Genomic DNA, 16,156 nt, shown 5'->3' with positions numbered 1-16,156 from the left:
TACAGTAAGTGAATGGCAAATAACAATACAGAAAACTGAGGAAGAATTGGATACATTGAGACAAGAATACAATAAAGTGATTGAGCTCTAAAAAAGGATGGCGGCTCAGGACTTGGATTAGAGGAAAGTTGGAAATTTGTTTCTTAATTACGGAGGCTTTGCAGCGGCGGTCTTTGAGCGTGTTAGCTATGACATTGCACTATCAAAATTGGAAAGGTAAGGATTTGGGGACATCATTAAAAAATTTATAAGGTACTTGTAAGAAAGAGGACAAGAGGGTTTTCTTTTGGTACCAATTTTATTTTCATTGTACTGCCATTAGACGTTTTGGGAAAACTATGAATAACAACCTTACGAAAATTTGACTATTTGATAAAAGTCTTGGGGCGACCTCATTTAAAAGATTTTCAATAACGTCATACTTCCAATTGTACCGGAAGTTAATACTTGCTTATTTAAAATAGAACACCCCATACGTTATTGCATTTTTGAATTCTACGTTTACTTTTAATAAAAGTTTATTAATACGTTAGCTTTCCTAGAATTAATAGTTTTCAAGATATATGCAATTGAATGTTGAAAGTAATAAATGTAGATGTTTGCAGAATTGCAAATTATTAATAAACGGAAAGGTATTTTGTAACTCTTTTTTTGTCACAATACTGCAGAAGGTCCATATTTTAGTATGCGGCCAAGCTTTACCTAATACTTTCTGTAGGGTATCCACAAAAATAGAGCCAACTTGGACGTCAAAAAATGAATAAAACTTAAAAATCTTAAATGAAACCCTACTATTATTTTTATGTGTTATGAAATTACGTTGAGCTTATTGACTGAGATGAAATATGGGTCATATACCAATAGAATAAATATAATATGTTTATTTTATAAGTATTTATTATGGTTAGTAATGGACAATATTCGTATAAAAAGTATAGTATTATACTTACTTTTTAAGACCATTACTCCGCAAAAAGAATTTGGCCAATAAAGAATGTTTTCATTTGATTCTATCTATCTTTGTGTTGTACTCAAGGGACATACGGGATTGAAAACAATCAAAATATTCTACTCAATTCAATATGTTCTATTTACAAATAACATAAAATAAAATGGTCAAAATATACTTCTAAATATTGTACAATTTTATTATACAGTTTGTTGCATTTAATAGACTATAAAAAAAATCCAACATGACTTAATTTGATTATTACCAACGAGAAAATATTAGATGTCATGTGGGGAAACTAACAAAAAATAACAGTAACAGCCAAAAACAAAATATTTTAAATTTTGTGTATTTTCCACAAAATTAATGTATAAAATATTGCAAATTCTGATAAATTGCCACACAAAAATTCATTATGAAAACTATTTAAATAGTTGTTCCAATGACAACAGTTTTATGCGCTAAAACTCGTTCACAAAACTTCACAATACAATAAAACTCCAATAAAAAGAGTTCACTTATTATAAGTCTACTATTATAACTATATTACTTTCAGTTAAACTTCCTATTTACCTCTTAATAGGGAAGAACGAAACGACTTTGTCAAGACGAAGAAACTTCTGTGTTGCACTTAACTACTTAACACTTCGCGGCAACTTCTCTTTTCTATTGACATTCTTTTCATATCTACTACGTGGGAGAAGAATTTGTTAATTTCAAGCTTAGTAAAGCGAGAGAAGGAAATTACAGTTTACATGGGCAAGCAAACTGCACCATACTGTTTAATCCTGTAAAATAAAAATGTTATTCAGTATTGAGGAAAATTGGCATAAAGGAACCTTTTGTGTAAGCAAAGAAATTCAGTTTTAACACCTAATGCAATTAAATATTTCTTTGCTTCCATATTTCAGGTGAATCCGGTTAGAGTAAATTCTTTCTTAGAAAGAAATTATTAATGTTATTGGCAATCGGGGCGGCACAACAAATGCAAATGAAAGATTTCGTACCAAATCATTTTTAAAAAATCCCACAAAAACTTACCATTAACTGCTTTTACTGAACGATAAGCTCCAATTGTACAATCATGGCTTAAGCTCGGCTCAATTGAACTAGTGCTGGTGCTTGAACTCTTCTATAACATGAGCATTGCTGTCACCAAGTGCCAGAAATGAAATACATTTGAAGGTTCAAGTATCAGGACTGGTTCAGCCGCGCCGACAATTGCACAATTGGGCTTAAAAGTATCAATAATATTGCTTTAATAAAACTAATTAAAAATTGTTTTAGTTGACGTTGAACACAATAACAAGCCTAATATACGGGTCGACTTAACAACAAAAAAAAATGCATCGCCCGGTATTAAAGTGTGTTTAAAGTTTGCTGTTTTGGTATTCAATATCTAAGGTTTCCGGGTTTGCGTGATCAATTTTAGAGTCCCTAGAACAAACAACATAGAAAAATTAGTAATCGCATAGCATCAGCACTGCAAAAAAAAATCAACAAAAATGTTAAAACACTTTATTTTTAAATATATATTATAACAATCCTGAATTAGATGGGAAAAATGCTGGATTTGTTTAGGAATAGAAGGTAGGGTTTCAGGAATTCGATGTCTTGGAATATATCTGAAAAATAATCCAGTATCAAAGTAAAAATTAAATAGTTCTTTTTACCAAATCTCAAGCAATGGAATATTTTGTCAAATAATAAATAATTGTACTTCCTGTTATCAATATATCAAATTAATAATTGATTACCATGTTTTCTCCGTTAAGATATTAAATTGTATTTAAAAACTGTTTTTAGATATCTTCATACTCGCGTGTAAAATAAACGTATGTAGTCTCCTTATCTATGTGTTAATTTGTGCTTGTAGAATGTTTTGTCTATTCATGCAAATATGAGTTTTAACAAAAAGGGCAACATTTGAACGTAAGCACTACTGAAGAAAGTTTTTAAACTCCTAGGCAACCGTAGTTTGCCCATTGGAAAGAGCTTGACATTTTCTTTCGGATTAAAGCACGCTAAGGAAAATTGATTAACAGGAAAGTATTTTTTTGCATAAAAAATTGAAAGGCCAGAACCTCAGCAAAATTAAATTTTACAAAAATTTCAGATACTAATATTTTTTAAGTATTTCGTCCAAGTCAGTCAAGGTTTGCATGAATTTGTTATTTAATTATGATTTTCTTTCAGGTTTTTAGACTACTTCAAATATAATAAATCCATTTCTCTTAAGACATTAGAGCACATAACTCACGAGAAAGTTTCTTCGCTTCTTATGTAAATAACAATTTCACTTCGCAAAGAACGATAAATTTCAAAAATTTCCACTTTAATTCCTTTAATTTCAATTAGTTCAAACTTCTTAATTACTTCTGTTTTGCCAAAACTCATATTATGAAAATTGTGTACATTTCTTATGCGTGTTGAAAATTAGGTAGCTTTCGCGAGAATGCTAAGCAAAACCAAGCTAAGTTAAAGAAACCTATTTATGTCTTTTATCTCACCCAACTGTTCATTACTGAGTCCTTGATTGGAATCTCTCAGTTTGCCTTACTTTTTTGATGCAATATGATTTATTCTGCGCAAGATAAATCAGGGTCAGATTATGGAAGTTTACTCGAAAGTGACTTGTGAGTGATAAAAACCCCAGAAAATGTTTATTAGCGTTCAAATATCTCTTTAAGAAAAATGAAGGGGAAAAGATCAATGTTTGCGGAGCGTAAGTCAAATTGTTTACTTTTAAGATATCGTCTAATCCAAATCTAAAAATATTGGAAATTTGGATTGTAAAACATATTTGAGATATATTTCTTCAAGTCATGATGGAAATGTGATGTAAAACGTAACTCGTGAGCTGTGAGGTAAGTTATTCACTTCTTTCAATAACAAATACCTGGGGGCAAACACAAGAAAATCTGAAAAGAACTACTAAAAGTTACTACACTTACATGTGCTCTGGATGGTTTCTGATACAATCGATGAAATCTTTAGGTGTCAACACTCCGGTGCAAATCTTGTGAATCGCTGTAAACAGAGGGAACCTACACAGAAACATTTAGTTAAAAACTAACTAAATTGCAACCCAAAACTTACTGTTGTTCCATGCCTTTGTTTTTCAACATGTAATTAACTTCTTCCGCCGTGAACGGACCCTGCAGTTTCTGACCGTTCAGCATCTCGTCCTCCAGCTCTTTAATGGATTTGCCGGTCTTCACGAAAGCTTCGCTTACTTTCCTGTTCCTGCCTCCATAACACGTAGTGATCAAGTCTGCAACGCCGCAGCTCTCAAAGAATGTCGACAATTTGCCTCCCGGGTAGAAAACGTCGACGAATTTCACCATTTCCATTAGACCTGCCAATTGATTTTCACTCCAATGACCACTCTAGTGGACTTGGAACTTACCTAAACGGATAACAGCCGCTTTGGTGTTATCCCCAAGCCCTAAACCATCGACGAAACCTGCCCCGCAGGCGACGATGTTCTTCAGTGCTCCGCAAACCTCCACTGTGTCTTCGTCGTCAACGACCACAACTCGGAAATAGTCAGTTTGGATGATTTCCCTGAGAAGAGGACCTGCGGTGGGATGTTTGCAACCTATCGTGGTTTCGCAGAACATTTCGTCGGCCACCTCGTTGGCCAAATTGGCCCCCATTAAGACGGAGCAGGGAACTTTGAGGTGTCGGGTGATGATATGTGAGATTAGATCAATGCCCCCGCCTTCGGCACGATCGAAGCCCTACAATTTGTGCCAAAATTTAATACGATAAAGAATGTACACAAGGTGAGATTTATTACGGAATGAATATTCCAAAAATCTTCGGAATATGGCGGAATTTTTAGCAAATTTATTTGTTTTTTTTTCACAATTCTGTACGATCCTTTCTATGGTTGTTGTGGCTTCGGACTTAATCCTTTCTTTCAACGAGGCTGGTATTACCAGACAGTATCATTCTTCCTTTTTACTGAGTTTTGGGACTTTTATTCCACGAACACAAATCCTTTAACATTCTTTTATGCAGTGTACATCCAATAAAATGGATATCTCACTCGAACTAAAATCTTATTAATCCCAAAATCATCACCATTACGGCTGTCGTGCCGTTCTCGCAATACACTTCCTTTGCCAAAATTAAGAGCTATTGTCTGTTAAGTAAAGGTTTTCGCGTTTGGCTTTTTCCATTTACGGGTAATTACCTACGAGTGGTCTACCATATGGAAAATTTCTCCAGCCATTCCCTTATTATATGTAGATCGCCATCTGGCTGCTGCCTTTCCAATAGATCCTCATTTGTGGCACCGCTAGCCAACATTTCTTTACGGAGTTCCTTATACGTTAATTTTCGAATTCGATTTATCTTCACAGCATTGTTCTTTAATTCTTCGCGTTTAAAGCGCTGGCGCTCTTTTTCAAGTTTTAACAACTCTGCTTTTTTTCTGGCAAATCTTTCTGAATTTGTAATTTTTCCTTCTTCCTCGCCAATCTTTCAGCTTCCTGGTGCTGACGCCCGTCAATCTTCTTTTGGCTTGCGACTTCTTTTTGTCGTCACCTGAATTTTTCCGTTTCACCTGGTTCTATTTCCGACGATAATGTTCTTCAATAATTAGTACGAAAGTCAAGATTCTTCGCCTGCTATTCCCATTATAATGGCCTATGCGTCCATAATAATTGTAACATTTAAGATCGTCTTTAAAGATGAACTACTATTGGTTTGTCCTTGTGCTGTAGAAACACTAGAGAAATTCATTCATCTTTTTGATTGAGCGATTGGTGCTAGACACAGCTTATCACTGATCTTCTGACAGTTTGACCCTTTTATAGGAAATATTCTTTGCAGCCTCAAACTCCGTAATATAGAGTACAGCACCTCTCAGATCTTTAAACTATTCAAGACAACTCTTCCAGGGCATAATGATATGCCGATCTCACTAGTTATTCGATTTCTGCCTCGAATTTTTCTGAGGTCTTCAATAGTCCTTGAATTCTATTTTTCAGTTGGGTGTGGTATATTTGTGTGAGATATACAGTATATAACATTTCTATTCGTACACCTGCATTTTTAATGTAAAAGACTCTCTAAATGCTTTTAAATTTATTTTTAGCAATATTTATTTCATTATTGTGATCAAAAAATATGCTGTGAACAATTATATAATGTTCATGAATTTTTATCTTCTAATCTACCATAGATAATTAATTAAATTTACAAAAATGTCGTATTTACTACGTGCAACACTTCTATTCGTACAGTTGATTAGAAAGGGAGCTAAATGTTAGTAAACAGTTTTTTTAAGAATTCCTTTGGATATATTCACGATGAATAAAAATGCACTTACATATGTATCTGATGTTTCTTTTATTAGTCATTTGGAAAATGTCGAAACGAGTGCAGTTAAGTACAGATTTAAAAAATTCTATCATAAATATGGCTTTAAGAGGCTACAGTTTGAGAAAAATTGGTGAAATGACCAACAAATCGCACTCAACAATTCAATATATTGTTAATAAATTTAAAACTCAAGGATCCATTAAAAATTTCCCCAAAAAACCGAGACAAAGGAAATTAAGCGAAAGAGAAGAAAGGATAATTATTAAAGAAATTAAGAAAAATCCTAAAATTAGTGTACCAACAATTCGTCTGATCCTTCAAGATATAACAGGAAAGCTTGTATGTCTTCAAACAATTCGTCGAGTACTGTGGAAAAACGGATATCATGGTAGAGTACCCAGGAAAAGACCCTATGTCAGTAAGGTAAACCGCCGTAAACGTCTTCTATTCGCTAAAGAGCATATAGACAAAGACGAAGAGTTTTGGGATAGTGTCATTTGGTCCAATGAAACCAAAATCAATCTTTTTGGGTCCGATGGAATCCATAGAGTGTGGAGAAAGGCCACTGAAGACAATAATCCACGTAATACACTTCCAACTGTTAAATATGGTGGTGGATCTTTAATGATTTGGGGGTGTATGTCATCAAGAGGAGTTGGATCTGTTGACTTTATTGAAAATACTATGAACAAACACGGTTACAACGAAATTTTGAAAAGAAACGTCAAGCAAAGTGCCGAAAAATTAGGTATGCCCAGGGTCTATAGATTCCAACACGACAACGACCCGAAACATACGGCTCTGCTCAATAAAGAGTGGTTAATTTGGAACGTTCCAAAATTGCTTCAAACACCTCCGCAATCGGCCGACTTAAATCCCATTGAGCATTTATGGACCATTTTGAAAAGAAACATTAGAAAAAATCAAATTTCCTCAAAATCAGAACTGAGACAAATTATTCTTCAAGAATGGGAAAGAATAAGTCCAAATATATGTAAAAAATTAACATCGTCAATGAAAAAACGATGTCAAGCGGTAATTAAAGCGAAAGGCTATTCCACAAAATATTAATTTATTTATTCAAATGAAAATTATTGTTTATTGGTGTATTTAAATTAAGGTGTACGAACAGAAGTGTTGTATGAAAAGTGAATGTTTTTGTTAAATTAACGAATTATTAATGTTATATATTCTAGAAAAAAAATTTTTTGTTACATAATTGTTTAAAATAGAGTTATTGTTTACTGTGAAAAAATGAATATATTTTTTATTGAAGCGTAACACAGATATCGCCTTTTTAATTCAAGAAATGCATGTGTACGAATAGAACTGTTGTATACTGTATATAGCCATATCTCTGCTTCAAGGCATTTGCTAATTGCTAGTAATTTTTCCTTATTTATAAATTATTGTACGTTTCCTCACTATAGCATCGCTTAGGTACGTTATTGATGGATATGATGATCTGAATTCGCCGATATTTGTTTATGATCTTTTGATGAGTCCAAAACTGAGCTGGCGACAGTGGTGTAAACTCAAGGTCAATTAATGAACTTAAAGGGACGAAACGATTTGTTAATCGTTCAAATTGATATTGCAAAAATAAATAAATTGAGCAGTGCAGGTAAAGCATGTAAGGAATTTCGATTTCAACGCGCAGAGTTATTGTGTTTCCGTTTTTTTCCATTTATTTACATTGCTGCTTTTTATTTTGATATTTTTAAAACTTTCCATCGCCACGAAGGCAGCGAAATCGATACTAATCTAAACATCGAAATGAGGACACCAGCAGGACTGACTTTGTTCACCTCAACCTCTAGCCTCTCGAAGGCCTTTGCTGGTCTTTGTCAGAGGCATATGAAAAGTTATGCGGCCTTTTTCTCACTTACACAATACCTATGTTCCAACTTGAACTAGTGATGCCTGTAGTTCGCATCACATTTCCCCACCGAACTTTGGTCCTTCCAAATTCGACGATTTTCTTCAGAATGTGGTTATGTGATTTTCTAGATTTTGCTCCAGTGGCCCTGATTTCTTCTCACAGACCTGTGGATTTTGACCATTCATTGACTTGTTTTCAACAGGTTTCCGATCACAAATTTAAAAACAGGTCATTTGTAATTGTTCAAATGGTCAACACGTACAACAAGTAACATGTACTATTTTTCCACATTCTCAAATAGATATGCTCGGTTGAAAAAATGTCAAATAAAAATTAACATAACTTAGACATCACGACTGGAGCGGAGCTAAAATTAAATCAGCGAAAAATTGTTAATCGAGGCGCAGTTTGTCTTATGTTACTGAATTCAGAAATTTATTGCGGCAAAACCTCTTAAATGTGAGCAGAATGAAATTTTTGCAGTCTTCATACGATTGAAGAGAACTTCTAGCCAATCAATAGCTTATTTCTGAGAATTCTGAATGACTAGTAAAATAAAATAACGATAGTAACCTACTGATAATAATTTCTCGATCTATCTTCAATGTCACATTTAAAAACCTAATAAAATAAAAAAAATTATATAGATAACATGCTAAACGCATAAATAAAACTGCGAAAAGTTTATCGATAGATAAGGTTTTTGAAGGATGTTTTTAATTGTTATTACACAACGACTGTCTCCCACCTTAGAGCAAAGTCATAATTGCCAGGTGTTGCGGTATCATTTACTATAAACGATCTAAAATATAATATAGAACGATCATGACTCTGATGTTTGCTCAGCTAGAAATATAGCACTGACGTTTCGAATTCCTCCATATGAATATCAACTAAATATAACCACACTGGAAAGAGAAACAATTCAATTGCACATGCATTGACGGAATGATGTAATCTGTAGGCAGGTTCTGATTAACAATCAATTAAAAAATAGGTGTTTTAATATTCCAACAGCACTATGAATTTTTCGCAGATACCAACATAAAAACGTAATATGCAGAGCATTCAATTCGTTAACATTTTAATAAACTTTTTTGTACACAAATTGGTAAATTGTATTTACGAGTGCATCAATCCGAATGTTTAGCAAAAAGGATTAAACGGGAATTAAATGTAACTACAAAACAAGATTACATAACACGCGAAAAGGTTGGATTTATATTTTTATGACAGAATAAAAATAGATTCGGAAAATTTTTACCGATTTTAACTCAATAAAAAATTGAATATTAGCAAGGTTGATGAGCATGATGAGCAGCAAGTCAGCTAGAGAGGGGGACATAATTTTACTGTTATTAAGTGAACAGTTGGCATGATATTCACTTGAAAAATCACTTGAAAAACTTCACACACTTACAAGCGAGGGGCGTCTACCCTTTTCAAAGTTTCTACAATAACGATTAAAGAACAGCTATTTATTAGTTGGTGATCATTAATTTTCGAACTAGTTTAGATTTCTTGAGGCTTCTGATTTCTTCATATTTCTTGCGATTTTCCAATAATTTCTTTAGATTTCTTATGATTTCTTAATAAAAATGTACAGCGATTTTTTAAGTGAGACACCCTTGCTGACAGGTGATTAGATACGTGCTCCAGATAAGATAATAAATGTCATGCTCAATTTCACCAAATAATGAATGAAAAAATACTACAAGCAAACTTTATGTTAAATGGTGACCCTGCCAAATCCGATATATCCAAGGCCAGGGTCATTAGTAAATTAGAACCTTTTTTTGTAAGCTTTAACAATGAACCGAAACAACTTCATCCGTTGTCAAAGCCAAATCCTTGAAAACCTACGTCCCATACTTTTGGCTTTACAATCAATCACATGATTTTTCACTGTCTACTAGTCCCATTAAAATCACAATTTGACTCATCTATCTAGACTACCGTTCAAAGATTAAAATAGGGTTTGCGCAACCTTCTTAATAATAACCATTCAATGTACTTTTTTTCCACTGACTATGAAATTAATAACTAGTACTACCGAGATCATGAGGTATGAGGAAATTCTACTCACCTTAATTAATGATAAGGCAATTGCTGTGGATTTAATTTTCCCTAGAAGAGTTGAACATAGCGTCCTGATAAACTGATGAGGGACGACGAAGATAAGGACATCTGCATCTTTGGCTGCTTCTACCACATCAGGTATAGCCACCTTGAAAAAATGTTAGATGCAAGGTTTCACGATAATTAGTGAAAATCGAAAAAACTATTTATTCGGATTAAAATATCTATTTAAAAGAATTACAAACTATGCCACAAAATAATTCAAACTAAATCTTTTTTGGTAAACAGTTAACCTTATCATTTCTCAATTTCTCCTTTAATTATATTTACGAAATTTCCGCGTTTCTAATAACAATTTAACACATTCAGAACGGCAATTTTTTGTACTTAATGATTTAATTTAATGGAAAACTGATTTGCAAAACACCTAAAGGTTAATGTCTCATGGTCAAGGACAACAAACGAACGCCAGTTATCTGTTAAAATTGTTATTCTCAAAACTCTCGAAAGCAAGAGGCGTTCTCCAGTCAATCTTTAAATATCACACTCATAGATTAGGTAAAATAATGACTAAATAATGCAAAATAAACTGCCTTATATAAATAACGACAATATTTAAAAATAAATCACCCAAGTATCAAAACTTAAATATAGGTCAATTTTCCGTCTTAAGGCCATGAAAGTTCTATCAAAATTGATGTTAAGTGTATTAAGATACTTACCACATTTGGAGGTAATTTATGACCTGGGAGATACTTCACATTTTCGTGAGTCTCATTTATAATCTCTGTGAGTTTCTTGCCATTAATTAGTTCTTCATATACATACATAGTGACTCTGTTTTGCAAGTTCTTGGATGCGACAGCATTGCCTCCAACGATTTTGGCTATAGCAGAACCCCTGAAAAAAATAAAAAAATAACTGTAGGCAAACTGCCTAAATATTGAGCTACCCGGTTTAATACTTAGTTGCAGATAAGAAAAGTGAACAATTCTTTAATTGTAGCTGGGGTTCATTTTCTAAATGCCATTAAAAGATTCTCGATTATCCCAGGAGAATTTCGATAATTTAAGGCCAAGGATTAGTATAAAGGGCATCATTTTGAAAACTATTATCTTGAAAGAGGATAGATTTTTAAAAAATCGCCGGAACACGTCGATTTTGTTATCGAGAGGTAACATTTTGTATGTTGAGGTCACTGCTCCTCTTTCAACCCTCTATCCCGCAGAGTCGCCCTTTCAAATAGCTTAAATGGTAAAGGGGGTTAAATGATACATCATTTGAAGGGTTTTTCATTCTCTATATTTTAATACATCATTTGTTACATTCGACAGGAGTTATCAAGTGGGGCGTCTTTGATCATTCTAAAATCATTTTTTCCTTTAGTGCTTTGATAGCGTTGATTTTTAAAATTCAAACATGTCTTATAACTAAAAAATTATTGTAATAAATAAATTTACTAACGTATTAACTTATTGTTTGTCGAAACGACCATCAAAAGAAAAGATACAGTAATGACTGAAGCAAGTGTTTATTAATTTAATAGACTTCCTCTGTGCCCCAAAAGAAACATTTACACATATGTCCGTAGAATATGATTTTTTTTGCTTATTTTTATTTGCCACGGAATGCTGTTCGATACATTTTCATATTATCTGGCTTGGATTGTGCTCGATTGAAAACGGGTAAAAATGGCACGGTGGCTGAATGGCATACTTGGAAGGAGCTCAAATTCAATCCAAGTAAAAATTTCGGCGACTGAAAAGGAAAAGCCATAGGCGGACATGAAACCGCACAGTGCAGTGCGTGCTTTGTCGAAAATAGATAGTAACTCAAATCTCTCTTCTCAATTAATGTAAAATGAGAGTTTTTATTGACAGAATTCCAAACGAATCATAATTTCAGAGAGTTTATTTGCGGTAAGTGATCGATGTTTGATCATTTTGCCTAATTTAACCTGGCTTGATTTTATTTCTTGTATGGGTGGATATTCTAAGTATTTTTTTGCTTTTTATATGTCCTTCCTCAACCATGTACGCGCTGTATATTATTTCATTTCGCGTATCGTTTCCATGGTTAGACCGATAAGACGTACGCTCGCAAAAAAGGGTACAAAGTTATTTGAATGTTTGAAGGCCATCGTGTCGTCGTTCGTCCTATGACTCGTACCTTCGCAAAAGGCATATTGTAAAGTTTTTTGTACGTTTTCGTGCCGACATCGATTCTTATATGATTCAGCCGAGTGGCAGCACATCAAACAAGATATTCGAAATACGGAATACATTAATTATGGATTTAGCTAAAAATGAAAAATTGTTTAACAATATCTTTTTCAGTTTACGAGATACAGCATCATTTTAGTCCCTAATTGTTGCGATTTTTTGGTGCTAAAAGTGAAGGTCCGAAAAGTGCTCTTCCAAGGCTCCACGGCCTCAATGGTGCTAACCACGGTCAACATGAGTTCAAAAGTTTTAATTGTAATTTAGAAAATAAAATTTAATGTTCTTGCGTTTCAAACCTCAAGTGTATGAGCCTCTGATTTAAGCCGAAATTATTTGTCAAACTTGGCTCTTCTAGAGGCAACTCTAGCGGTTTCCAAGATTCTTTTAAAGTGTTGAGTAGGTGATTACAAATGTGTTATTCATAAAAATTACAAATTCCCGACAATTTGGTGGAGAAAAACTTGTCCGTGCAAGATCGCGACACAACCCTTATGGCTATTATTGATAAAAGAATTAAATTTATCAGATTACATATATCATTCAGCTGTCCAAATTGTTAAGTTTTAACAGGATGAGGCAAAGTGTTAAAATTGGTAATGAATTATCTCATAGTAAAGTGCAGTGTTACCTCAATTTTGCTGATATTGTAATTATTCATTATAAATAGTGGGAGCGCTTTTTGCAAGTGGTTGTTGTTGCAAGTTACTTCTTTGGGCTGCTTTGCTTTATGCGCTTATTGTATGCAACAAAATAAAATTGCTTTTTAAAAAGGTGACCCGACTACACGAGTCTTCAATTAGTGGTTTTATCTTTATGAGATGTGTATATCAATTGTGAACACAACGTATGGAGTTCTAAGTTAATATTGTTCTCGAAAAACCTCTGACTTATTTTCGGTCAAATTCTCTTTGCAATAGGAATTGTATTGTTTATTCCATAAAGGTATGTTTGCATAACAAAACTACTACCTTGAATTCTCAACTTTTCCTCCATATTACTAAATCTGGAAACATCGCATGTTACTTCCTATCGCGTATCGTTTCTAAGACCAATCAGATATACCTTCATAAAAGGCAAGTTGTAAATTTTTTGTACGTTTTCGTATTGATATCCCTTCGTAAAAGGTTCACTCACGTTAGCGCGGTACTGAACAAGATGTTCGTAATGAGTGCTGCACCAATAATCGAATTCAATTGGGTTTTCTTTTGTTCTAAAGACTCGTGAGGTACTCCATTAGTATATCCACGACTCAGTGAGTGAAAGTAGATATTGCTGACGTGACTCTGGCTCATATTTTTGGTGCTCGGAGGTGAGTCATGATTATTGTTTCTTGTGGTTGACAGTTAAGTCTTGTGAGGTCAATGAGAAAGCGTAATTAGAAATTTAGTTGAAAATCGAAATTATTTGCACTTTTGGCTATCTTGGAAGGTACTTAGGGCCACCTTTGGATGTGACCAAAGAATGATACCGCAACTTGAGCTGTGTCGAAGATTTAAAAAAAATGATGTTTCAGGTTTCAACTATGTACACCTCTACTTCAAGTTCAAATTAATTCCATACTTTCCCTGTTCTGAAGATTTTTTTTTCAGAAATTAATACTGAATTCTTCTCACGAATTAATATTGATCTTTTTTATGTTTCAGGTTTCAACTGTATCTTAAGTCCAATACGTATCTGTGATTCATATTAGAATTAGGATTTCTAGGATTAAAAACTTCCACTGTTTTTTTTCCATATCGTCTTCGTTCCCCATAAATAAAAATAATTTTATTTTTTTACTGAATTGCGTATATCATTTTTAAAATGTTCAAAGAGATCTTGTTTCACGGAAATATGAAGCATTCAGATATTTTTAACCAGTGGCGTGTCATATTTTTTGTTTAAAATATTGAAGGTCACATCAATAGGGACACTGATTACATTAAAAACATTTTTTTGCCTTAAAAGATGTGTCTCCATACTTATTAGGAAAAACATTTTTAAATGATTATTTTTTATCACCCTGTATTTCAGGCTGGAAGCGAAAACGGACTCATGTTTGCATGAACTTTATTTCTTATTTTGTTCACAGGCACCTACAGTAAGCAATTGGCTGACTTATTCTGAAACACCCTATATGTAGTGCCTATTTTTAAACAAGTTTAGAATTTTCTCTAGAAAGGAAATTAAGGATTCATGCCCTGAATACGTATGAAACAAATTAGGTTGTGAAAGTTTCACACTATCCAAAGATAAGATAAACCAATAATACTTTTTAAGCTTTGTTAACAAAAATCATTTTTAAAGGCGTTTTGAAAGGTAGCTTTAAAGTAAACATGCACATATACATATTTGTGTTGTCCAGTTTAATCCCAATTTTGAATTTTACGTACAAAGGAGCAGGTATCTCTATTTTGGCACATTAGAAAAGAAACTAAAATTTCCTTTTGAGTGGGATATGGCAACCCATGTTTGGAGTCAAATTTGCAGCGTAGCAGGCATTTTTCAAGATGTCAAAATCTGTGGGGTTTATTGTTTGACAGTTGCTGGTAAATAGTGAGTTTGGTCTTTTGCTTGATTGGTCCTAATGACTTCCCTGGGTCAATATATGGATGGTATTGTATAATAGAATTACAAACAGATAGAACGAATTTTATTAATTTAGGTATTAGGAGCAGGGAAGAGCATTAAAGTGGGTCATAGGATAGCAGAAGCAAAAGAAGCATCCAAAGGCAAAATAATGAGAGGGCGTGACGTTTTCATGACGAAATAGTAAGTTATTTGTACGTGTAACTTTCCAAAATTTAAAACTAAATGTTTAAAGCTCTTTTAGCAAAGCGAAAAAAGTTATCTAACACTTTTGAGGTTATACCAAAAGTCAATAACAAATCTCAAAAAATGAATGAAACAGCCTTGGAGACCTTACCAATTTCCACTACCAATAATGCAGACTTGTTTGGGGTTTGTGCAGTCCATTTTTTCACTAAGAATCGGGCTAATATTTACAGTAAAACTACGCGCAAAAGGTGTAAAAGCGGACTGAAAATGACGCAGCCGTCTCCACGAAAATAAACTTTGAACTGACACGACGGTGAAGGACACCGAAATGTTGATAACACTGCCGTTTACCGAAGGCGATAAAGTAGGGGCATTAGGTCGTAGATAATGAACTTTCGAAAATAATTCATTACCAATTTTGGTGTTTACACTTTTCACAGTGGGCTGGAAGGCCAAATTGCGCAAGCAAAACATTAAGGAATACCTGATCTGGGCGCGCAAAGCTAGCAAGTTAGGTGGTGCAAATCTGAAATTTTAATCCATAGTTAACACTCTTTTTCAACTAGCAAAAGCATACATCGGACAGGTTTGTGTAAGTTATCATGCTAAAATCTATATATGATAGTAAAATTAATATTAGTTTAATTAAAATTTAAATTAAACTTGTTTGTATCCAAAAAGAGCTTCCTAGATGACGACATTGAGATGCAGATTTTAGTAGTCGCACGTGCTGACCTCTAGGTACAATTCCTTAATGTATAACAGCTTCTCTATTGGTGAATTGTTTTTTATGTAACGAAATTCACGTTTTCATGTGAATATTAGAAATAGAGCGCGAAAGTTATGATGATTTCTAATTGTGCAGGATCTTTCGGATAAGGTTAATATATAATATAAGGCCGCAGGTTTCGGTATTCGCCATTAACTTCACCT

The 16,156-nt window shown here is 33.6% G+C and overlaps 1 protein-coding gene across 4 annotated transcripts; it reads right to left on the bottom strand.

Annotated features, from left to right (window-relative positions):
* Positions 1-1,072: 1,072 nt before the first annotated feature.
* Positions 1,073-15,697, bottom strand: Gpdh1 (Glycerol-3-phosphate dehydrogenase 1). 4 transcript variants are annotated; one of them, XM_066397408.1, is made up of 8 exons: positions 15,372-15,697; positions 10,967-11,144; positions 10,252-10,392; positions 4,359-4,692; positions 4,049-4,307; positions 3,904-3,996; positions 3,460-3,533; positions 1,073-2,386 (listed from the first exon to the last, which is right to left on the bottom strand). In XM_066397408.1, exons 1-7 carry the CDS (start codon positions 15,695-15,697, stop codon positions 3,506-3,508), a joined length of 1,359 nt encoding a protein of 452 aa, XP_066253505.1. In that variant the 3' UTR covers positions 1,073-2,386; positions 3,460-3,505. The 4 variants fall into 4 exon arrangements, with proteins under 4 accessions (XP_066253505.1, XP_066253506.1, XP_066253504.1 ...); XM_066397409.1 differs by having other exon boundaries at positions 1,073-1,737; XM_066397407.1 differs by lacking the exon at positions 3,460-3,533 and having other exon boundaries at positions 1,073-1,737; positions 15,372-15,696.
* Positions 15,698-16,156: the final 459 nt, after the last annotated feature.

Source organism: Euwallacea similis, chromosome 15 (genome assembly GCF_039881205.1).
Source record: "Euwallacea similis isolate ESF13 chromosome 15, ESF131.1, whole genome shotgun sequence".
NCBI lineage: Eukaryota > Metazoa > Arthropoda > Insecta > Coleoptera > Curculionidae > Euwallacea > Euwallacea similis.
The sequence above is the reverse complement of the archived record's forward strand: the minus strand, read 5'-3'. Positions and strand labels throughout refer to the sequence as shown.